The 25,103-nt window shown below is 49.1% G+C and overlaps 1 protein-coding gene across 1 annotated transcript in view; it reads right to left on the minus strand.

Moving 5' to 3' along the window:
• Positions 1 to 1,502: 1,502 nt before the first annotated feature.
• LOC137381137 (ranBP-type and C3HC4-type zinc finger-containing protein 1-like) overlaps positions 1,503 to 25,103 on the minus strand; it is an 85,439-nt gene continuing 61,838 nt past the window's right edge. The window contains 4 exon segments of the mRNA XM_068053527.1: positions 1,503 to 5,932; positions 16,245 to 16,388; positions 22,073 to 22,171; positions 24,239 to 24,418. Of these exon segments, the coding sequence (XP_067909628.1) occupies positions 5,852 to 5,932; positions 16,245 to 16,388; positions 22,073 to 22,171; positions 24,239 to 24,418 (504 nt within the window). The 3' untranslated portion in view covers positions 1,503 to 5,851.

Consider the following 25,103-nt stretch of genomic DNA (forward strand, 5'->3'; position numbering starts at 1 on the left):
TTGCATGGATTCCGGTTGTTTGTATCAAATAGTATAAATGTAAAGATTTACATTTATATAGCTCTTGCTGCACCCTCAGGATGTCCCAGAGGGCTTTACAGCCAATTAACGACTTTATTTTTTAAAATATTGTTACTGTTGTAATGTAGGAAACACAACAGCCAATTTGTGCACCGCAAGCTCCCATAAATAGCAATGTGATAATGACCAAATCATCTGTTTTAGTGATGCTAGTTGAGGCATAAATATTGGTCATGGAACTTGGGAGACTCTCCTGCTCTTCCAACAGTGTCTGTGGGGTTTGTTTTCCATCCACCTGAGGGGCAGACGGGGCCTCGGTTTAATGTCTCTGAAAGACAGCATCTCTAAAAAGGGTGGAAGTGAAAGATTCCCTGGCAATATTGGAAGAATAGCAGGGGGCTATCTGATCATTGTTGCATTCCTGTTTGTGGGATCGTGCTGTGCTCAGTTGGCTGCTGCATTTCCTATATTACAAAGGTGACTACTTCACAAGCACTTCCTTGACTGTGAAGTGTTTTGGGCTGCCCTGAGGTTGTAAAGGACATTATAGAAATGCCCTGGTGGGCTGGCAAATAGATCTAGTCTCTGCTGGTACATATGGGAATTCCCTCCCTAACAGCCGTGTGGGTGTACCTTCACCATATGGATTGCAACGGTTCAAGAAGGCAGCTCAGCACCACCTTGTCAGGTAAATGCTGACCTTGCCAGCGATGCTCACATCTGTGAATGAATTTTTTTAAACATCCCTTGTGTTTGGGAGTGAGTTACACAGGAACATACAGGCAGGAAAATAACAGCTGCACCATCAAGGCTGTCCCACACCACGATGGCCAGAGCATTGTAACTGGATACTTCCTACCCACCCCTCGCTGCTCCCTCCCAGCCATGTAATCTCCTTAGAGACACAAGGACCTCTGAAAAATTCCAATCTCCTAGGCGATGTAAACAAGTCCAGGAGATGGCACAGATCTAGTATTCTCTAGAAATGCATCTACATGATGTGATCTCTGCCTCAGTCAGGAACCAGTCCAGCTCCCCTCAGAGTCAGCAATCATCACACCTGCCAGCAGCACATTCCCACGGTTCACTACTTTCTGGGAAAGGGAAGCCTGACCAACATCCCGTCTATTCCGACTTTTACAGTTTAAACTCCTGTCTCCAGCTCCTCCCAACTGCAATACTCTCTCGATCCCGCCCTCTCATTTTATAAACCTTTATCAGGTCCTTGAGCCTATCTGAGTAGCTGAGGTTCTTTCAGCTAAGAATCATTCTCATAGCTCTCCCTCTGGACTGCTTCCAAAGGCCACCCCATCACAGCTGATGAGGAGACCAATTGCCAGTATAATTCTGTAGCATTTTCTGCTGTTAGGGTGATTGCCGCTTCCCTCCCTATGTCCAAGCCCCCTCCGGTCCAGAATACAATCTGTGGGAGACTCGGTGGGAATGAAAAGATTAACACATCACTGTCGACAGTAACCTGATAAATATAAAATAGACCTTTTTATTTCCATTTTTATACATTGTTAAATGAAGTCCTGAAAAACCAGAAATCAATACTGAGTATGACAGAGTGAGAGAGAGACAATCTGATCCGTGACTTTATTGACACACACACACACACACACACACACACACACGGTCACCAGAGAGCGAATAAGTCACTGGGTGAGACTGGATTTTACTCCACTCCCCTCCGACCCCCTTCCTCTCACCCTCAGTTCCACTGAGGGGGTACTTGGGTTGGGAGATCTGGGATGGAAGGTATACCGCCCACTCTCAAATATAGCAATTGGTTATAAACACACACACACATTGTTTCAATATGATGCACAGGATGGTCAGTTTAGGAGTGATGGGGAAACAGCTGCTGTCTGAAATGACCGGAAACTCATACTCCTCATTTGATTCTTTGCTGTTTAAAGTATATTGGGTGCTTGTTAGCCACAACCTCCTGTCATCTCGTGCATCACCAGAGCACAGTTCCAGCTCGAAGTAAACTGTAGGTGCTGAGATAGATTACCGTGTAAATACCACACACTTAGGGCTGTATTTTACAGAGGCTGACACTGGGAGGGCCCAGCCCAATCCTCCCAGCAGCAGAGCCCCGCCCCCTGGTGACAGTAACTGATTTACATTATTTAAATGACCGGGATGAATAAATTTAAATAAACTTACCTTTAATCTGCCAGGCCTGCTACGATCCTCAGTGCGGCATCCGGCAGTCCTGCACCTTCAGTTCCCCGTCTGGGGAAAGCTGGTGGTGGGGTGGGGAGGGAGTCGAGATTGTCAGTGCAGTTGGGGCAGGTGGGGGTCAAGTAAACATAATGGGTGTAGGGAATGGTGGGAAGGGATGAACTTTAAACTTTGTGCAGTCTTGTGGGGCGGGGGAGGTCAGATTTCAAAGGTGTGTGTTTTGGGGGGGATGCTGGAAGGGCAAATAGTTAATGTAACTGCTATGGGGAGGTGGGAAAGGGGCATTAGAAATTTAGTTGATACATTTTGGGTGGTCTGTATCTTTAAAAATGGCGCCAGCACCTGCACACAGGCAGCTGACACCATTGCCAACGGTAGACAGCTCGCCCCCTCCATGTGATGGGGGAGGGGTGAGGGTGGGCTGCCCCGGCTATTTAAATGAGCTAATGCGCGGAGGATCACGGTGGCTCTTTGGCATGTGGCCCTATTTTTTGAGCTTGGCAGCAGGCTCTTAAAAATCCATCCCTTAGTGTGGTATTGGTTGATACACAACCAACCAACTTACCTTTAAATAGCACCTCTCTCCTCTGGCTAACCGTCCCTGTGCCCTCCCTCTTAAAAGAGCTCTCCTCTCAGTCCCGTTCCCTTTCCTTTTACCTGTCCAAATTTTCATTTTAAAATATTTATCCACTGTTAAAAGTTGTTGTGTTTCTGTTTCTCCCATTGCCACTGGCTGTCCCAGTAACTCTCATATAAAATAATTCTCCTAACCGCCCCCCTTTGCTCTTCTGGTGCTGGTCTTTAATTTATGTAGCTAGTTAACAGTGGAAATAGGTTCCCTGTTGACCCCTCTCCTGTTTCAAACTGTTTATGGTCATTTCCTCTCTGGCTGGGATAGGGTTGGGGGAGGGCAAGACTTTTGAGAGTCACAAACAAAAAAACACAGGTTCTCACTGCTGACTCGCTGATTCACAATTTGCCCAAGGTGTTTGTGTGTGATGTTTGTGTGCGTGCAATGTTTGTTTGTGTTTGTGTGTGTGCTTGCTCTGTGATTTCATTGCAAGCTACAGGTGAAAAACTGCTTTCCCAGTTAATTAGTGACACTGCACTCAGAGTTAGTTAGCGGATTTGCATTCCTGGTTAATTAGCAGAACCACATTCCAGTTAATCAGCGGCATCTCAGTAAAGTGCAACTCACGTCAGTGGGAGTGAGAGACAGGGTCTCCGTTCCTTTGTAGGGCCTTTACTTCTGTGATGACTTTAGCACCTACCTCACACAATGTATGGTTAGATACTGGGGCCTAAAGGGTCAAAAATGAGGATGTAAACTTGGCTTGTATTCCCTTGAATGGTGATCTAATCGAGGTGATTCAAACAATAAAGGGATTTAACAGGTAGAGAAACCATTTCCCTGGAGGGGGTGTCCAAAATAGAGTCTGTTCCACTCGTTAAATAAATCATGGCTCATCTGTATCTCAACTTCACTTTACCCAAATGCATCGATAGACTTACCCAATAAAAATCTACCAATTTCAATCCTGAAAGCTCCCATTGACCCCCAATATCCTCACCCTTTTTTGGGGGTTGGGAAGAAAGAGTTCCGGATTTTCACTCCCCTATGAGTGAAGAGGTGCTTCCGGACATCAGCCCTGAACAGCCTGGCTCTAATTTGAAGGTTGTTCCCCCTTGTTCTGGACTCCCCCCACCAGAGGAAATAGTTTCTCTATCCTGTCTGTCTACCCTATCAAATCCCTTCATCAGCTTAAACACCTGGATCAGATCCTAAAATTAGAGCTCTGTCAAAACCCTGGAATCTCCGAACATTAGGACTGCAACCTCCAAGGCAGCAGCTCTCCCAGCACCTGCTCAGGATAACAAAGGATGGGAAATTAATGCTGACCCTACCCCAGACGCCCACATCCCCAGAGTGGATTTTTAAAAAGCACAGTGTCATTTCCTGCCCTCTTACATTTTTTTTAATAAACATACTTTTGTTCAATTTGGTGTCAGTGATGAGAATTGCAAGTTATTCATGTCTGACCTTGATAGCTCATACTGAAAACCAAAATACTGCAAGTGCTGGAAATGTGAAGTAAAAATGTGATGAAATGCTGGAGATACTCAACAGGTCTGGCAGCAGCTGTGGAGAGAGAAACAGAGTCAACGCTTCAGGTCAGTAACCGGTGGTCAGAAACGTTTAACCCTGTTTCTCTCTCCACAGATGCTGCCTGACCTGCTGAGTTCTTCCAGCACTTTCTGTTTTCACATTCTCAGGCTGGGTCAGGTTAGGTACAGTGTGAGATATATGTAGAGTAACGCACTCTCTGCTCTGTTCAAGGAACACATTCCCTCAATTCACTTTCTTCTGGGATATCTGTAGTAAAATGTTTATTTTTTAAATTATTTCATGTGATGTGAGCATCGCCAGCAAGGCCAGAATTTATTGCCCATCTCTAATTCCCCTCGAGAAGGATTTGTATTTACAGTCGTGATAACAATTTACAACACTATCAAGTTAGTAAAATACAAAATGTGCCACTGAGAAACTAAACCCCAGCCCTGAATAAATGACACCGATCGCTGAAGAAATGGCCTGGGTAGATCTCCAGCTAGTAACAAGATCGACTGTTTATAAACTTGAGATCAAACACTGTGGAACAGGATAGTCCCAGAACTACTGGAACTGAAAATGTCACATAAACAACCATTGTGGGATGAATGATGCAGGATGGAAGGTTAGAGAAAGACAAAGCGTGAATCCGTGCAGTTTACCAGCGAGAAAGCAGTTTAAAGGTTAAAGGGACAGAGTGTGTTGGATGGAGTGTTGGATGGAGATGAACATGGTTTGGCAAAGGAACGTGCTCGCCCATCTCTTCTCACTCCAGAAACCTTAACTCAACAATCTGTCGACTATTACTTTATTTTTATGAAACTCCTGTTAGACACTGGAAACGATTACAGAGCCAGTTATCTAAACCAGTACTGTCCAATAGAAATTGGTGACTGACCACAGTTGTTGCGATGGTGACCTCAGTTTGGCCACCTGGACTAATTTTGATAAAACACACCTCCCACACAATTCAGGTGAATGTAAATGTCCTCGACCCGTGTATATTCACTGAACAAACATCTCCAATGGAGTATAATCACAAACACACTCAGTATCCCATTTCACCAACAAATACACAGAAAGGTTATAAGTTCACACGCATACTGCACAAATGAGTATTGAGATCACTTGCCCAACTATGGTGTCTGTTACTCATTCTTTATCACTCAATTAGCCAAATGTTACTGGACAACACAGTTTATCATCACACAGAGGCTGTGGTGGTGAGATACTATTATACTGACTCACTGGTGAGCAAGGGCTGGAGTTTAGATTCTGGTTTTGGGTGTGACGGGAGCTCGACACCCTGCATCAACTGAAGCTGCGAGAGAAACGATCGGCAGCGGTAAAGCCAGGAATCTCCTGTCTGGTGGTGAGGATGGCAGGAGTGGTGCTGTACATTCTCTGTGGAGTTTCATCGTCCCATCTGCTTCCTGTCCCTTCCGGTTAATTCTGTCAGGGCTGCGTCAGGTTCAGCATGTTCTCTCTCCCTCCCCCCACCACCGCATTGTGTGGGGAGGGGGGAAATCAGTGACAATTCTGACACAGCGGGTGGCACCGCTGCCCATTAACAAGACAACGGCATCCTCCACTTGTATCTCCAGGTCCCTGGGGGAGGGAGGAGGAAGAATTGGTCATAGAGTTATTCAGCACAGAAACAGGCCCTTCGGCCCATCGTGTTCACTCATCAAGCCTATCTATTTTAAACCCAATTTCTAGCACTTGGCCCGCAGCCTTGTATCCTATGGCATTTCAAGTGCTCAACTAAATGTTGTGAGGGTTTCTGCCTTTACCATACCTTCAGGCAGTGTGTTCCAGATTCCAACCACCCTCTGGGTGAAAAAGTTTTCCCTCAAATTCCCTCTAAACCTCCTGCCTCTTGCCTTAAATCTATGCCCCTCATAATTTTGTATACCTCAATCAGGTCCACCCTCAGCCTTCTCTGTTCAAAGCAAACAACCCTAGCCTATTCCAGTCTCTCCTCATAGCTGAAATGCTCCAGCCCAGGCAACATCCTGGTGAATCTCCTCTGCACCCTCTCCAGTGCAATCACATCCTTCCTATAGTGTGGTGACCAGAACTGTACACAGTACTCCAGCTGTGGCCTAACTCGCGTTTTATACAGCTCCATCATAACCTCCCTGCTCTTATATTCTATGCCTCAGCTAATAAAGGCAAGTATCCCATATGCCTTCCTAACCACCTCATCTACCTCTGCTGCTGTCTTCAGTGATCTATGGACAAGTACACCAAGGTCCCTCTGACCCTCTGTACTTCCCAGGGTCCTACCATCCAATGTATATTCCCTTGCCTTGTTAGTCCTCCCAAAATGCATCACCTCACACTTCTCAGGATTATATTCCATTTGCCACTGCTCTGCCTATTTTACCAGCCCATCTATATCATCCTGTAATTTAAGGCTTTCCTCCTCACTATTTACGACACCACCAATTTTCGTGTCATCTGCGAACTTACTGATCATACCTCCTATATTCACGTCTAAATCATTAATGTACACTACAAACAGCAAGGATCCCAGCACCGATCCCTGCAGTACACCACTGGTTGTTATATATCAACTCGGGGAGAAACGGTCAGCGAGTTTCCCGTCAGCTGGAGGTGACCCATGGGCTGTTACAGGAGCTGGAGTGACCTTCTGCCTCTGTCCACCCCCCCAATTGGTTGCCCAATTATCAGTCAACAATGGTGGCATCAGTACCCACAATCCTCTGCACTCCAGAAAGCCCTCTATCCATTGCTGGGTTATATTGTATGGGAGAACTTGGTCACATTGTCCCCTGCATGCATCCCAGATATTTGTTTTGACTCCATCCAGAATAAAATGGGGGAATAATATTTATCCCCGAGGATTTATCTCCTGGATTTGCTTGCAGGTGTGTTCCCATGAATGATCTTTCATTCTGGGAGAATCTAAGATAATCCAGGAAGGTTCACAGAATGAGAACACACAGGAGTCCATTCGGCCCATCGTGCCTGTGCTGGCTATCCAATTAGTCCCACTCCTCTGCTTTCCCCATAGTCCTGTAAATTTTTCATTTCCAAGTATTTATCTAATTCTCTTTTGAAAGTTATTTTGAATCTGCTTCCACCACCCTTTCAGGCAATGCGTTCCAGATCACAACAACTCAATACATTACTGTACTGTACATTGCGGCACAGTGGCGCAGTGGTGAGCACCGCAGCCTCACAGCTCCAGTGACCCGGGTTCAATTCTGGGTACTGCCTGTGTGGAGTTTGCAAGTTCTCCCTGTGTCTGCGTGGGTTTCCTCCGGGTGCTCCGGTTTCCTCCCACAAGCCAAAGACTTGTAGGTTGATAGGTAAATTGGCCATTAGCAATTGCCCCTAGTATAGGTAGGTGGTAGGGAAAATATAGGAACAGGTGGGGATGTGGTAGGAATATGGAATTAGTGCAGGATTAGTATAAATGGGTGGTTGATGGTCGGCACAGACTCGGTGGGCCGAAGGGCCTGTTTCAGTGCTGTATCTCTAAACTAAACTAAACTCATCTCCCCTCTGGTTCTTTTGCCAATCACATTAAATCTGTCTCCTCTGGTTACTGGTCCTCCTGTCCCTGGAAACAGTTTCTCTATCAAAACCCTCCAGAATTTTGAACACCTTGATTAAATCTCCCCTTAACCTTCTCTGCTCTAAGGAGAACAATCCCAGCTTCTCCAGTCTCTCCACATTAATTGAAGTCCCTCATCCCTGGAACCATTCCAGTAAATCATCTCCGTACCCTCTCCAAGACTTGACATCCTTCCTAAAGTGTGGTGGCTAATTCAGCTGCGCCTAACCAGTATTTTATAATGGTTTAGCACAACTTCCTTTCCTTAATACTGGGGTTCACAGAATCATAGAAACCTAAAACACAGAAAGCCATTCAGCCTGTCGAGCCTGTGCTAGCTCTTTGAAAGAGCAGTCATGCTGCGTCCCACATCCCCACATTCTGTCCGTAACCCTGTAAGTTCCTCATCCTCCAGATACTGTACAACTCCCTTTTAAAATTATTGATGGAATCAGATTGCACCTCCTTTTCAGGTGGAGCGTTCCAGATCCCGACAACTCTTGATCTTGATTAGTGAGGCGGGCTAATAGGCATCAGAACAGCCTCCAGGCTCATACACGTAAACCCCCTTCCCTCATCCCACAAGAAGCAGGTTCAAGGGCTGAAATCAGCTGCTCCAATTTTTATTTTTGTTCTTTCATTGCCCACCCTGGGAGATGCAGGGAGCGGTGCTGCTTGGTTTTCAAGACCCATCTCTGTCTTCCACTCATTCTCTCTTTCGAAACTCGAGACAGACGAGAGAGAGGAGCACAGTTGAGAGTGGAGAGAGAGAGAGGAGCACAGAGGGGAGCGGAGAGAGAGAGAGGAGCACAGCGGGGAGTGGGGAGAGAGAGAGAGGAGCACAGCTGGGAGCGGGGAGAGAGGAGCACAGCTGGGAGCGGGGAGAGAGGAGCACAGCGGGAGCGGAGAGAGGAGCACAGCGGGAGCGGAGAGAGGAGCACAGCGGGAGCGGAGAGAGGAGCACAGCGGGAGCGGAGAGAGGAGCACAGCGGGAGCGGAGAGAGGAGCACAGCGGGAGCGGAGAGAGGAGCACAGCGGGAGCGGAGAGAGGAGCACAGCGGGAGCGGAGAGAGGAGCACAGCGGGAGCGGAGAGAGGAGCACAGCGGGAGCGGAGAGAGAGGGAGAGAGGAGCACAGCGGGAGCGGAGAGAGAGGGAGAGAGGAGCACAGCGGGGAGCGGAGAGAGAGAGAGGAGCACAGCGGGAGCGGATAGAAAAAGAGGAGCACAGCGGGAGCGGAGAGAGATAGAGAGGAGCACAGCGGGAGCGGAGAGAGAGAGAGAGAGGAGCTCAGTGGGAGCAGCAGGAGCGGAGCACGGAAAAAAAATCAAAGTGACATCAGAGTAACGTCACAATCAACAGTGATAGCAGGGAAACAGAGAGCCGCTGGGGTGAGTATACAGGTAAGCATTTAATTTAATTTAAATCAAACATAGCATCAAACATCACAGGAAAGCAGGTAGGTGATTGGTTTGGGAAGAAGCTACCCTGTTTGCTGAGTATCTGATAAGTGAGTACGGTCCATTCTAATCCTAACGTTTAAAATAGTGAAGGAACTAGTAGTAAGCTTAATAAAATATATTAAAAAAGGAAAATAAAATAAATAATTGAATAAAATAATTAAGTAGTTAATTAAAGCACATGAAGGATGGCAGGACAGGTGATGTGTTATGGCTGCAGCATGTGGGAGGGAGCTCCTGGATGCCAGTGTGATCCAGGGCAAACACGTCTGCAGTAAGTGTTTGCAGTTCGAAGAGCGTCGGCTCAGAGTCATTGAACTGGAGTCTGAGCTGCAGACACGGCGACACATCAGGGAGGGGGAAAGTTACCTGGACATTTTGTACCAGGAGGCGGTCACACCCCTTAGGATAGGGTCTTCTGATTTGGTCAGTGGTCAAGGACAAGAGAGTGTGGCTGCAGCTGAGGCAGGTAAGAGGACTCAGAGGGCAGGAGTACAGGAGCCTCAGCCTTTGCGATTGTCCAACAGGTTTGAGGTTCTTTCAGCTTGTTTGGATGAGAGTGAGGGCTGCAGGGTGGATGAGTAACCTGACCATGGTACAGGAAGCCATTCAAGTGGAGGGAGAAAAAAGGAATGTAGTGGTAGTAAGGGACAGTATAGTTAGGGGGATTGACACTGTTCTCTGCAGCAAAGAGCGAGTCCAGACGGCTGTGTTGCCTGTCTGGTGTCAGGGTTTGGGACATCTACTCAGGGCTGGAGAGGAACTTACAGTGGGAGGTAATAATCTCTGGATTATTATCTGAGCCACGTGCAAATTGGCATAGGGCAAATAAGATTAGAGAAATTAATGTGTGGTTCAAAGACTGGTATGGTAAAAGTGGGTGCCGGTTCGTGGGGCATTGGCACCAGTACTGGGGAAAGTGGTGGCTGTACCGTTGGGATGGTCTACACCTGAACTGGGGCCAGTGTTCTAGCGAGCCGCATAACTAGGGAAGTAGAGAGGGTTTTAAACTGAATAGTTGGGGCAAGGGATCAAATTTAGGAAGATATGGTAAATCAAGCAGTAGAAACAAGGCAAGAGAGAAATGTATTAATATGGGAAATGATAAACAGACTGTGACAGGAAGGGACAGAGCGTACAAATCTAAAAGTAAATCAACAGATAAGGCTAGAGGTTACAAAAATAATAAAAAGACAAAACTAAAGGTTCTGTATCTAAATGCACATAGCATTCGAAACAAAACAGATGAACTGAGAGCACGAATAGAAATAAGTATGATCTGATAGCCATTACGGAGACATGGCTGCAGAATGACAGATTGGGACCTGAATATTGAAGAGTACATGGCATTTAGGAAGGACAGGAAGCTAGGAAAAGGTGAAGGAGTAGCTCTGTTAATAAATGATGGTATTAGCGCAATAGAGAGGGATGACCTAAGTTAGGAGACCAGACTGGAGAAGCAGTTTGGGTAGAGATGAGAAATCATAAAGGCAAGAAGCCACTTGTGGGAGTGGTATACAGGCTACCTAACATTAACCACACTATAGGATAGTATATAAAGGAAGAAATAATGGCAGCTTGTCAGAAAGGTACAACGATAATTCTGAAGAATTTTAACCTACATATAGACTGGAAAAATCAGATGGGAAGAGGAAGCCTAGATGAGGAGTACATACAATGTTTTCGGGATAATTTCTTGGAAGAATACATTCTGGAGCCAACTAGAGAGCAGGCTATACTAGATCTGGTATTGTGCAATGAGATAGGATTAATTAATGAGCTCATAGTTAAGGTGCCCCTAGGTAGCAGCGATCATAATATGATTGAATTTGACATTCAGTTTGAGGGAGACACGAATGGGTCCAAGACTAGTATTTTAAACTTAAATAAGGGCAATTATGAGGGCATGAAAGCAGACCTAGCTGAAGTGAACTGGCAAATCAGAAATGCAGTGGCAGATATTTAAGGGGATATTTCAGATTACATAGAATACATACATTCCAATGAAAAAGAAATATTCCAAGGGTGGGACCCGCCATCTGTGATTAACTAAAACAGTTAAAGATAGTATCAAACTTAAAGAAAAAGCCTATAATTGCGCAAAGATGGGAGGCAGGTCAGAAGATTGGACAGAATATAAAAAACAGCAAATAATGACTAAAAGATTGATATGCAAGGTAAAATTAAAATACGAGAGAAAGCTAGCTAGAAACAGAAGGACAGATAGTATGTGTTTCTATGGATATTTAAAAAAGAAAAGAGTTAACAAAGTGAGTGTTGGTCCTATAAAAGGTGAGTCTGGGGCAGTAATAATGGAGAATAAGGAGATGGCAAATGAATTGAAGAGATATTTTACATTGGTCTTCACTATTGAGGATACGAGTAACATCCCAGTATTATCTGTAAGTCAGGAAATGGAAGGGAGGGAGGAACTCAAAAAAATTACAATCACCAGGGAGGTGGTACTGAACAAACTGTTGGAGTTGCAAGCTGACGAGTCCCCAGGTCCTGATGGACTTAATCCTACGGTGATAAAAGAAGTGGCTAGTGAGATAGCCTATGTGTTAGTTTCAATTTTCCAAAATTGCCTAGATTCGGGGAAGGTTCCGTTAGATTGGAAAAAAGCAAATGCAACTCCTTTAGTCAAAAAGGGAGGGAGACAGACAGCAGGAAACTACAGGCCAGTTAGCTTAACATCTATCTTACGGAAAATGTTAGAAGCTATTATTAAAGACGTTATAGCAAGTCATTTGGAAAAATTCAAGGTAATCAGGCAGAGTCAACATGGCTTTGTGAAAGGGAAATCATGTTTAACCAATTTATTGGAGTTCTTTGAGGGAGTTACATGTGTTGTGGATAAAGGGGAACCGGTGGATGTATTGTACTTAGATTTCCAGAAGGCATTTGATAAGGTGCCACATCAAAGATAATAAACGTTCATGGTGTAGGAGATAACATATTGGCATGGATAGAAGATTGGCTAGCTAACAAGAAACAGAGAGTAGGCATAAATGATTCATTTTCTGGTTGGCAAGATGTAACGAGTGATGTGCCACAGGGATCAGTGCTGGGGCCTCAACTGGGGGGTGTGGCATTGTTAATCAAGGAGAGTATTACAGCGACAGAAAGGACGTTTGAGGACTCGTCTACTGAGGAAGTATGGGCCGAGGTTAGAAACAGGAGAGGTGAGGTTACCCTGTTGGGAGTCTTTTATAGACCTCCGAATAGTTCCAGAGATGTAGAGGAAAGGATAGCGAAGATGATTCTCGACAGGGGCGAGAGTAACAGGGTAGTTGTTATAGGGGACTTTAACTTTCCAAATATCGACTGGAAATACTATAGTTCGAGTACTTTAGATGGGTCAGTTTTTGTCAAGTGTGTGCAGGAGGGTTTTCTGACACAGTATGTAGACAGGCCAACCAGGGGCGATGCCACATTGGATTTGGTACTGGGTAATGAACCCGGCCAGGTGTTAGATTTAGATGTAGGTGAGCACTTTGGTGATAGTGATCACAATTCGGTTAGGTTTACCTTAGCGATGGGCAGGGACAGGTATATACCGCAGGGCAAGAATTATAGCTGGGGGAAAGGAAATTATGATGCGATTAGGCAAGATTTAGGATGCGTAGGATGGGGAAGGAAACTGCAGGGGATGGGAACAATCGAAATGTGGAGCTTATTCAAGGAGCAGCTACTGTGTGTCCTTGATAAGTATGTACCTGTGAGGCAGGGAGGAAGTTGTCGAGCGAGGGAGCCGTGGTTTACTAAAGAAGTTGAAGCGCTTGTCAAGAGGAAGAAGAAGGCTTATGTTAGGATGAGACGTGAAGGCTCAGTTAGGGCGCTTGAGAGCTACAAGCTAGCCAGGAAGGATCTAAAGGGAGAGCTAAGAAGAGCAAGGAGAGGACACGAGAAGTCATTGGCGGATAGGATCAGGGAAAACCCTAAGGCTTTCTATAGGTATATCAGGAATAAAAGAATGACTAGAGTTAGATTAGGGCCAATCAAGGATAGTAGTGGGAAGTTGTGTGTGGAATCAGAGGAGATAGGGGAAGTGTTAAATGAATATTTTGCGTCAGTATTTACAGTAGAGAAAGAAAATGTTGTTGAGAATACTGAGATTCAGGCTACTAGGCTAGATGGGATTGAGGTTCACAAGGAGGAGGTGTTATCAATTTTGGAAAGTGTGAAAATAGATAAGTCCCCTGGGCCAGATGGGATTTATCCTAGGATTCTCTGGGAAGCTGGGGAGGAGATTGCAGAGCCTTTGTCCTTGATCTTTATGTCGTCATTGTCGACAGGAATAGTGCCGGAAGACTGGAGGATAGCAAATGTTGTCCCCTTGTTCAAGAAGGGGAGTAGAGACAGCCCTGGTAATTATAGACCTGTGAGCCTTACTTCGGTTGTGGGTAAAATGTTGGAAAAGGTTATAAGAGACAGGATTTATAATCATCTTGAAAAGAATAAGTTCATTAGAGATAGTCAGCACGGTTTTGTGACGGGTAGGTGGTGCCTCACAAACCTTATTGAGTTTTTCGAGAAGGTGACCAAACAGGTGGATGAGGGTAAAGCAGTGGATGTGGTGTATATGGATTTCAGTAAGGCGTTTGATAAGGTTCCCCACGGTAGGCTATTGCAGAAAATACGGAAGTATGGGGTTGAAGGTGATTTAGAGCTTTGGATCAGAAATTGGCTAGCTGAAAGAAGACAGAGGGTGGTGGTTGATGGCAAATGTTCATCCTGGAGTTTAGTTACTAGTGGTGTACCGCAAGGATCTGTTTTGGGGCCACTGCTGTTTGTCATTTTTATAAATGACCTGGAAGAGGGTGTAGAAGGGTGGGTTAGTAAATTTGCAGATGACACTAAGGTCGGTGGAGTTGTGGATAGTGCCGAAGGATGTTGTAGGGTACAGAGGGACATAGATAGGCTGCAGAGCTGGGCTGAGAGATGGCAAATGGAGTTTAATGCGGAAAAGTGTGAGGTGATTCACTTTGGAAGGAGTAACAGGAATGCAGAGTACTGGGCTAATGGGAAGATTCTTGGTAGTGTAGATGAACAGAGAGATCTTGGTGTCCAGGTGCATAAATCCCTGAAGGTTGCTACCCAGGTTAATAGGGCTGTTAAGAAGGCATATGGTGTGTTAGCTTTTATTAGTAGGGGGATCGAGTTTCGGAGCCACGAGGTCATGATGCAGCTGTACAAAACTCTGGTGAGACCGCACCTGGAGTATTGCGTGCAGTTCTGGTCACCGCATTATAGGAAGGATGTGGAAGCTATGGAAAGGGTGCAGAGGAGATTTACTAGGATGTTGCCTGGTATGGAGGGAAGGTCTTACGAGGAAAGGCTGAGGGACTTGAGGTTGTTTTCGTTGGAGAGAAGGAGGAGGAGAGGTGACTTAATAGAGACATATAAGATAATCAGAGGGTTAGATAGGGTGGATAGTGAGCGTCTTTTTCCTCGGATGGTGATGGCAAACACGAGGGGACATAGCTTCAAGTTGAGGGGTGACAGATATAGGACAGATGTGAGAGGTAGTTTCTTTACTCATAGAGTAGTAAGGGCGTGGAACGCCCTGCCTGCAGCAGTAGTAGATTCGCCAACTTTAAGGGCATTTAAGTGGTCATTGGATAGACATATGGATGAAAATGGAATAGTGTAGGTCAGATGGTTTCACAGGTCGGCGCAACATCGAGGGCCGAAGGGCCTGTACTGCGCTGTAATGTTCTAATTCTAATTTTATAATTTATATAAATGACTTCGATGAAGGGACTGAAGATATTGTTGCTAGTTTTGCTGATGACACAAAGATAGGTAGGAAAGTAACTTGTGAAGAGGACATACGGGGGCTACAAAGGGATATAAATAGGTTAAGTGAGTGGGCACAGATCTGGCAAATGGGTGTAATGTGGGAAAGTGTGAAATTGTCCACTTTGGCAGGAAGAATAAAAAAGCAGATTATCTAAATGGTGAGAGATTGCAGAGCTCGGAGATACAGAGGGATCTGGGCGTCCTACTGCATGAATCGCAAAAGGTTACTGTGCAGGTATAGCAAGTACTTAGGAAAGCTAATAGAATGTTATCGTTTATTGCGAGGGGAATTGAATACAAAAGTAGGAAGGTTATGCTTCAGCTATACAGGGCATTGAGACCACATCTGGAGTACTGTGCACAGTACTGGTCTCACTATTTAAGGAAGGATGTAAATGCTTTGGAGGCAGTACAGAGAAATTTACTAAACTAATACCTGGAATGTACGGGCTGTCTTACGAGGAAAGATTGGACAGGCTAGGCTTGTATCCGCTGGAATTTAGAAGAGTAAGAGGCGACGTGATTGAAATATATAAGATCCTAAGGGGTCTTGACAGGGTGGATGTGGAAAGGATGTCACCCCTTGTGGGAGAATCTAGAACTAGGGGTCACTGTTAAAAATAAAGGGTCACCCATTTAAGACAGAGATGAGGAGAAATGTTTTCTCTGAGGGTTGTGAGTCTTTGGAATTCTCTTCCTCAAAAGGCAGTGGAAGTAGAGGCTTTGAATATTTTTAAGGTAGAGATAGATTGTTCTTGATAAGCAAGGAGGTGGAAGGTTATCGGGGGTAGGTGGAAATTTGGAGTAATCAGTTCAGCCATGAATTTATTGAATGGCGGAGCAGGCTCGAGGGCCGAGTGGCCTACTCCTGCTCCTAATTCGTATGTGCGTATGTCCTGGCCAACTCCTACAATCTGAGACTAGTAAACCCGCGCCACCCACCCCACCCCACCCCCGAGTTTAATGTCTCTGATCTTCCTTCTCTCTTTCACTCCTTTGCCATTGCGTTCAGGATGTTTCACACTGAATAAAAGCACAAACAAAACAGGCACATGGTTTTGCCAGCTTACCCCAGGCCCCCAGCGGTATCCCTTGGTAACCCAGCAGATCTCAGTGTGACACACTGGGCATCGTATCCAATCACATCCGTCCTTCTTCTGCACTATTATCTTACACTTGGGGCAATGCATTGCCTTTCCCGTCTGAACCATTGTCTGTAGATCAGAAACTTTCATTGTTACTGTTAACACAAACATTTATAAAAAGTTTCTCTGCTGCTCTAAGTCATTGCCTTATATTGTATGTTCACCTCTAACATTGCCCGACTCCATCCCTGACTCAGATCATAACATAGCAAACAGGAGCAGGAGTAGGCCACTCGGCCCCTCCAACCTGCTCTGCTACTCAACTGGATCATGGCTGATCTTCTACCTCAATTACATTTTCCCGCACTATTCCCCATATCCCTCTCAGTCTCGAATATACTCAACAACTGAGCATCCACAGCTCTCTGGGGTTGAAAATTCCAAAGATTCACAACCTTCTGAGCGAAGAAATGTCTCCTCATCTCGGTCTTTAATGATTGACCCCCATCCTGAGACTGTGCCCCTGTGCTCTAGACGCTCCAGCCAGGGGCAAACAGCCTCTCAGTCAAACCCCTGTCAAACCCCTTGAGAATCTTATACGTTTCAATGAGATCAGCTCTCATAGTCCAGAGAGTATAGGCCCATTCTACTCAACCTCACACACCAGGACAATCCACTCATCCCAGGAACCAATCTAGTGAACTTTAGCTGTACCACAATATATCCTTTTGTAAATATGGAGGCCAAAGCGGTGCACAATACTGCAGGCGTGGTCCAAGCAAAGCTCCGTACAATTGTAGCAAATATCTGCTGCTGAAACACTCTATTGTTACCTCCAGACTTGACGATTCCAATCCTCTCCTTCTGCAAACTCAAGCTCATCCAAAACCCTGTTCTCCCAGTCCTAACTTGCACCAAGTCCCATTCGCCTGTTACCCCTATGCATGCTGACCTACATTCGTTCATTCAATGCTGTCATCTTCTTCCCAGAAGGTTGACTGTCATAGAGCTTCACCTCTGTCTGTCTTGTGCAGTCCTTACACATTCTGCATAGGTCAACTGCATCCAGTCCATTATATCTGTCATCCATATTCTTCTCTGCTTCCCTCTCCTACATTAGCTCAATTTTAAAATTCTCATCCTTGCTTTCAAATCCCTCCACGGCCTTGCCTCTTCCTATCTCTGTAATCTCCTCCAGCCCCACAACCCTCCGGGATAAGTGCGCTTCTCCAATTCTAGCCTCATATCACCCCCAACTCCCTTCACTCCAATATTGGTGGAGCCTTCAGCTGCTTGGGTCGTAAGCTCTGGAATTCCCTCCCTACACCCCTCCTCCTCTCAGACACACTCATTACAATTTTTGAACAGGTTTTTGGTCACCTACCCTAATATCTCCATATGTAGCTCAGTGTCTGAGAACACTCTTGAGAAGCCCTTTGGGACATTTAACTAGATTAAAGGAGCTATATAAATGCAGGTCATTGTTGTATTTGGGTCCATGATCAGAAAAGTGTGGGAGAGGGGGACTGGAACCAGCGAATGCGGAGCGGGGTTGGGGGGAGGGTGGCGTGGGCCTGGAAGCAGCCAATGGTCAGTGGGGGAGGGACTGGAAGCAGCCAATGGGGAGCGGGGGAAGGGCTGGAAGCAGCGAATGAGGAGGAGGGGAAGGACTGGAAGCAGCGAATGGGGAGGAGGGGAAGGACTGGAAGCAGCGAATGGGGAGGAGGGGAAGGACTGGAAGCAGCGAATGGTCAGTGGGGGAGGGACTGGAAGCAGCGAATGGTCAGTGGGGGAGGGACTGGAAACAGTGAATGGGCAGTAAGGTGGGAACTGGTATCAGCCAATGGGGAGTGGGGGAAGGACTGGAAGCAGTGAATGGGGAGCGGGGGAGGGACTGGAAGCAGTGAATGGGGAGCAGGGGAAGGACTGGAAGCAGCGAATGGTCAGTGGGGGAGGGACTGGAAACAGTGAATGGGCAGTAAGGTGGGGACTGGTATCAGCCAATAGGGAGCGGGGGAAGGACTGGAAGTAGTGAATGGGGAGCAGAGGAAGGACTGGAAGCAGCGAATGGGGAGCAGAGGAAGGACTGGAAGCAGCGAATGGGGAGCAGAGGAAGGACTGGAAGCAGCGAATGGGGAGGAGGGGAAGGACTGGAAGCAGCGAATGGTCAGTGGGGGAGGGACTGGAAGCAGCGAATGGTCAGTGGGGGAGGGACTGGAAACAGTGAATGGGCAGTAAGGTGGGGACTGGTATCAGCCAATGGGGAGTGGGGGAGGGACTGGAAGCAGTGTATGTGGAGTGGGGGAGGGACTGGAAGCAGTGTATGTGGAGCGGGGGAGGGACTGGAAGCAGCCAATGGGGAGCGGGGGAAGGGCTGGAAGCAGCCAATGGGGAGCGGGGGAAGGGCTGGAAGCAGCCAATGGGGAGCGGGGGAAGGGCTGGAAGCAGCCAATGGGGAGCAGAGGAAGGACTGGAAGCAGCGAATGGTCAGTGGGGGAGGGACTGGAAACAGTGAATGGGCAGTAAGGTGGGGACTGGTATCAGCCAATGGGGAGCAGAGGAAGGACTGGAAGCAGCGAATGGGGAGCAGGGGAAGGACTGGAAGCAGCGAATGGGGAGGAGGGGAAGGACTGGAAGCAGCGAATGGTCGGTGGGGGAGGGACTGGAAGCAGCGAATGGTCAGTGGGGGAGGGACTGGAAACAGTGAATGGGCAGTAAGGTGGGGACTGGTATCAGCCAATGGGGAGTGGGGGAGGGACTGGAAGCAGTGTATGTGGAGCGGGGGAGGGACTGGAAGCAGTGTATGTGGAGCGGGGGAGGGACTGGAAGCAGCCAATGGGGAGCGGGGGAAGGGCTGGAAGCAGCCAATGGGGAGCGGGGGAAGGGCTGGAAGCAGCCAATGGGGAGCGGGGGAAGGGCTGGAAGCAGCCAATGGGGAGCGGGGGAATGGCTGGAAGCAGCCAATGGGGAGCAGAGGAAGGACTGGAAGCAGCGAATGGTCAGTGGGGGAGGGACTGGAAACAGTGAATGGGCAGTAAGGTGGGGACTGGTATCAGCCAATGGGGAGCAGAGGAAGGACTGGAAGCAGCGAATGGGGAGCAGGGGAAGGACTGGAAGCAGCGAATGGGGAGGAGGGGAAGGACTGGAAGCAGCGAATGGTCGGTGGGGGAGGGACTGGAAGCAGCGAATGGTCAGTGTGGGAGGGACTGGAAACAGTGAATGGGCAGTAAGGTGGGGACTGGTATCAGCCAATGGGGAGCAGAGGAAGGACTGGAAGCAGCGAATGGGGAGCAGGGGAAGGACTGGAAGCAGCGAATGGGGAGGAGGGGAAGGACTGGAAGCAGCGAATGGTCGGTGGGGGAGGGACTGGAAGCAGCGAATGGTCAGTGGGGGAGGGACTGGAAACAGTGAATGGGCAGTAAGGTGGGGACTGGTATCAGCCAATGGGGAGCAGGGGAAGGACTGGAAGCAGCGAATGGGGAGGAGGGGAAGGACTGGAAGCAGTGTATGTGGAGCGGGGGAGGGACTGGAAGCAGTGTATGTGGAGCGGGGGAGGGACTGGAAGCAGCCAATGGGGAGCGGGGGAAGGGCTGGAAGCAGCCAATGGAGAGCGGGGGAAGGGCTGGAAGCAGCCAATGGGGAGCGGGGGAAGGGCTGGAAGCAGCCAATGGGGAGCGGGGGAAGGGCTGGAAGCAGCCAATGGGGAGCGGGGGAAGGGCTGGAAGCAGCCAATGGGGAGCGGGGGAAGGGCTGGAAGCAGCCAATGGGGAGCGGGGGAAGGGCTGGAAGCAGCCAATGGGGAGCGGGGGAAGGGCTGGAAGCAGCCAATGGGGAGCGGGGGAAGGGCTGGAAGCAGCCAATGGGGAGCGGGGGAAGGGCTGGAAGCAGCCAATGGGGAGCGGGGGAAGGGCTGGAAGCAGCCAATGGGGAGCGGGGGAAGGGCTGGAAGCAGCCAATGGGGAGCGGGGGAAGGGCTGGAAGCAGCCAATGGGGAGCGGGGGAAGGGCTGGAAGCAGCCAATGGGGAGCGGGGGAAGGGCTGGAAGCAGCCAATGGGGAGCGGGGGAAGGGCTGGAAGCAGCCAATGGGGAGCGGGGGAAGGGCTGGAAGCAGCCAATGGGGAGCGGGGGAAGGGCTGGAAGCAGCCAATGGGGAGCGGGGGAAGGGCTGGAAGCAGCCAATGGGGAGCGGGGGAAGGGCTGGAAGCAGCCAATGGGGAGCGGGGGAAGGGCTGGAAGCAGCCAATGGGGAGCGGGGGAAGGGCTGGAAGCAGCCAATGGGGAGCGGGGGAAGGGCTGGAAGCAGCCAATGGGGAGCGGGGGAAGGGCTGGAAGCAGCCAATGGGGAGCGGGGGAAGGGCTGGAAGCAGCGAATGGGGAGCGGGGGAAGGGCTGGAAGCAGCGAATGGGGAGCGGGGGAAGGGCTGGAAGCAGCGAATGGGGAGCGGGGGAAGGGCTGGAAGCAGCGAATGGGGAGCGGGGGAAGGGCTGGAAGCAGCGAATGGGGAGCGGGGGAAGGGCTGGAAGCAGCGAATGGGGAGCGGGGGAAGGGCTGGAAGCAGCGAATGGGGAGCGGGGGAAGGGCTGGAAGCAGCGAATGGGGAGCGGGGGAAGGGCTGGAAGCAGCGAATGGGGAGCGGGGGAAGGGCTGGAAGCAGCGAATGGGGAGCGGGGGAAGGGCTGGAAGCAGCGAATGGGGAGCGGGGGAAGGGCTGGAAGCAGCGAATGGGGAGCGGGGGAAGGGCTGGAAGCAGCGAATGGGGAGCGGGGGAAGGGCTGGAAGCAGCGAATGGGGAGCGGGGGAAGGGCTGGAAGCAGCGAATGGGGAGCGGGGGAAGGGCTGGAAGCAGCGAATGGGGAGCGGGGGAAGGGCTGGAAGCAGCGAATGGAGAGCGGGGGAAGGGCTGGAAGCAGCGAATGGGGAGCGGGGGAAGGGCTGGAAGCAGCGAATGGGGAGCGGGGGAAGGGCTGGAAGCAGCGAATGGGGAGCGGGGGAAGGGCTGGAAGCAGCGAATGGGGAGCGGGGGAAGGGCTGGAAGCAGCGAATGGGGAGCGGGGGAAGGGCTGGAAGCAGCGAATGGGGAGCGGGGGAAGGGCTGGAAGCAGCGAATGGGGAGCGGGGGAAGGGCTGGAAGCAGCGAATGGGGAGCGGGGGAAGGGCTGGAAGCAGCGAATGGGGAGCGGGGGGAAGGACTGGAAGCAGCGAATGGGGAGCGGGGGAAGGACTGGAAGCAGCGAATGGGGAGCGGGGGAAGGACTGGAAGCAGCGAATGGGGAGCGGGGGAAGGACTGGAAGCAGCGAATGGGGAGCGGGGGGAAGGACTGGAAGCAGCGAATGGGGAGCGGGGGGAAGGACTGGAAGCAGCGAATGGGGAGCGGGGGAAAGGACTGGAAGCAGCGAATGGGGAGCGGGGGAAAGGACTGGAAGCAGCGAATGGGGAGCGGGGGAAGGACTGGAAGCAGCGAATGGGGAGCGGGGGAAGGACTGGAAGCAGCGAATGGGTTAACAGTTTCCGCCAATGCTGCCATGTCTTTAAAAGGATACACTCTTCCATCTCCATCATTGTTAACAGTTCCTCCATCATTTCCATTTCTCAAGCTTTTCCTTTGGATTCTCTACAAATCCCAAACCTTTCCAATGCTTGATTCTGGCTCCATATCTGGGGAGGCTGTTCTAACACGTCTCTCACGCTCCAGGACAGGGTAAAAGTATGAAACCTTTCACGCATTCCTCCGTTTGGTGTCTAAATCCTCACCTCTGGCAGCCTTCCCATTCTTCTGGAACCCACCAGCGAGTTAAATCTCAAGGGCTTACCTTCAGCATCTCTGTCGTGCGGCGAGCAGCAGAATCATTCAGTGCTCGGCTACGCAAGTCATCCTGGTATTGTTTGCAGTTCATTCCTTCGTGGATTGCCTGTGGCAGGGAAGAGGAGGGAGAGACAATCATTGGCCTGGGATGCTGAGGCAGGAGATGGTGCGAGAGGTTGCAGGATAAACAGGGAGGGGGGGGGGGGGGGGTCATTGGCCAGAGAGGATAAACCCAGCTCCCGTGCCACTGCTCACTCAGTGAGGACCTGGCTTTAACAGTCCTGGGCACGGAGAGGGAGTGAATCACGAGAGAAGTTCAAACTCCACTTTAACGATTCACAGTATTTATATTCTCAAAAACAGGGCTGGAGGAGTGATGTGTGTCGCTCGGGGAAGAACAGATGAGTTTTGACCTCTGGTTCGCAAAGCTCTCCATCCCTAGGGGTTTTCCTCACCGCATGCCTGGGTCTGTTGGAGACTCTGATAGAGATTGATCACTGTGATTCATTAACAACTCCATCATCATTGTATCCTGGGACTATCGAGGTAGTAGGTGAACTGGATGGACTTCAGTCTTTTATCAACTCCCATGCCCATTAATTAGTAGGAGGTACAGGAAATACTGTAGACGAGAGCAGGAAGCTGCAAAAGGATGTTAACAGATTAAGAGAGTGGGCAATCTGGAAAGTATAGGTCACCCATTTTGGATCGGGGTAGAAAGAGTATGTTTTAAATGGTCAGAATGGAGGAGCAGAGAGATTTAGGATTCTATATACAGAAACCTCTAAAAGTTGATGGATGGGTGAAAAAAAACTAATGCAATGTTGGCCTTTATATTGAGGCACTGGAATACAAAGGGGTAGAATATAGTGAAGTGTCAGTTGTACAGCGCAGACTCCATCTGGAGTAACTGTGTTCAGTTCCCGTCAGACCCCATCCGGAGTAACTGTATTCAGTTCCGGTCAGACTCCATCCGGAGTAACTGTGTTCAGTTCCGGTCAGACTCCATCCGGAGTAACTGTGTTCAGTTCCGGTCAGACTCCATCCGGAGTAACTGTGTTCAGTTCCGGTCAGACTCCATCCGGATTAACTGTGTTCAGTTCCGGTCTGACCCCATCCGGAATAACTGTGTTCAGTTCCGGTCAGACTCCATCCGGAGTAACTGTGTTCAGTTCCGGTCAGACTCCATCCGGAGTAACTGTGTTCAGTTCCGGTCAGACTCCATCCGGAGTAACTGTGTTCAGTTCCGGTCAGACTCCATCCGGAGTAACTGTGTTCAGTTCCGGTCAGACTCCATCCGGAGTAACTGTGTTCAGTTCCGGTCAGACTCCATCCGGAGTAACTGTGTTCAGTTCCGGTCAGACTCCATCTGGAGTAACTGTGTTCAGTTCCGGTCAGACTCCATCCGGAGTAACTGTGTTCAGTTCCGGTCAGACTCCATCTGGAGTTCTGGGCCTCACTCCTCAGGAAGGATATACTGGCCTTGGAGAGGGGGCAGCACAGATTGACCAGAATGATCCCGGGACTAAAAGGGTTAAATTATCATGACAAATCATGGTCTCTTTTACACCTACCCAAGACAGCAGAGCCTCGGTTTAACATCTCATCCAAAAAGACACTTCCAACAGTGCAGCACTCCCTCAGTACTGACCCTCCCTCAGTACTGACCCTCCCTCAGTACTGATCCCCCGCCGACAGTGCGGCGCTCCCTCAGTACTGCCCCTCCGACAGTGCGGCGCTCCCTCAGTACTGACCCTCCGACAATGCGGCATTCCCTCAGTACTGACCCTCCGACAATGCGGCATTCCCTCAGTACTGACCCTCCGACAATGTGGCATTCCCTCAAAACTGACCCTCCGACAGTGCGGCACTCCCTCAGTACTGACCCTCCAACACTGCGGCACTCCCTCATTACTGACCCTCCGACACTGCCTCAGTACTGACCCTCCGACACTCCCTCAGTACTGACCCTCCGACACTCCCTCAGTATTGACCCTCCGACACTCCCTCATGACTGACCTTCCGACACTGCCGCACTGCCTCAGTACTGACCCTCCAACACTGCGGCACTCCCACAGTACTGACCCTCCGGCACTGCCTCAGTACTGACCCTCTGATAGTACAGTGCTGTGTGAGTTTGACAGTGCTGTAGGCTGAACTCGTTGAGCTTCACCTTACAGAGCAGACAGTTGAGTTTGAAGCAGATGGGACAGCGGAATTCATTGACTGTGTCCTCGTAGATACACCAGCCTTTGCAGTCTGCCGTTTTGCAATGGTAACTGTTTTCACTGCTGGTCTCTGCAACACTCATACTGCGATCCAGGAATTTATCATAATCATCGAGGGAAACCAGCTGAAAAGCACAAATCAAAGAGCAAAGTTTATCACTGTGCTGCCCCTGTCCTAACTCACACCTAGTCCTGTTCACCCATCACTCGCTGACCTACATTGGCGTCCACTTAAGCAATGCTTCGATGTTAAAATTCTCATCCTTGTTTTCAGATCCCTCCATGTCCTCACCACTCCCTTTTGCTGTAATTTCCTCCAGCCCCGTAACCCTCCGAGATCTCTGCACTCCTCTAATTCTGGCCTTTTAATCACTCCACCATTGGTGGCCGTGCCTTCAGTTGCCTCGGCTCCAAGCTCTGCAATTCCCTTCCTACCTCTCTTTAAGATGCTCCTTAAAACCTATCTCTTTGACCGAGCTTTTGGTCATCTGACCCAATATCTCCTCTTGTGGTTTAGTGTTAAGATTCTCTCTGATAACACACCTGTGGAGTCCGTTAGGTCATTTTACAACATTAAAAACACTATATAAGTTGTTGGTTAAAGATTTAGTTGTTTATACCCCAGGGTTAGATTAATCCAATAATAATATCGATGATGAGGGTAATGGCTCCAACATTGTGCTGACTAGTTGTTTCTTGAAGGTTAAAGTTCAGTGACTCAGGCATGAACAGTCCTGCTGCAGCAAGCAATGGAGTGGCACGAATTTCCTCAGATCCAGTACTGCTTGTTGGGGTTCTGCTGGACAGGGA

The sequence above is a fragment of the Heterodontus francisci genome, chromosome 2, assembly GCF_036365525.1.
Source record: "Heterodontus francisci isolate sHetFra1 chromosome 2, sHetFra1.hap1, whole genome shotgun sequence".
Taxonomy (NCBI): domain Eukaryota; kingdom Metazoa; phylum Chordata; class Chondrichthyes; order Heterodontiformes; family Heterodontidae; genus Heterodontus; species Heterodontus francisci.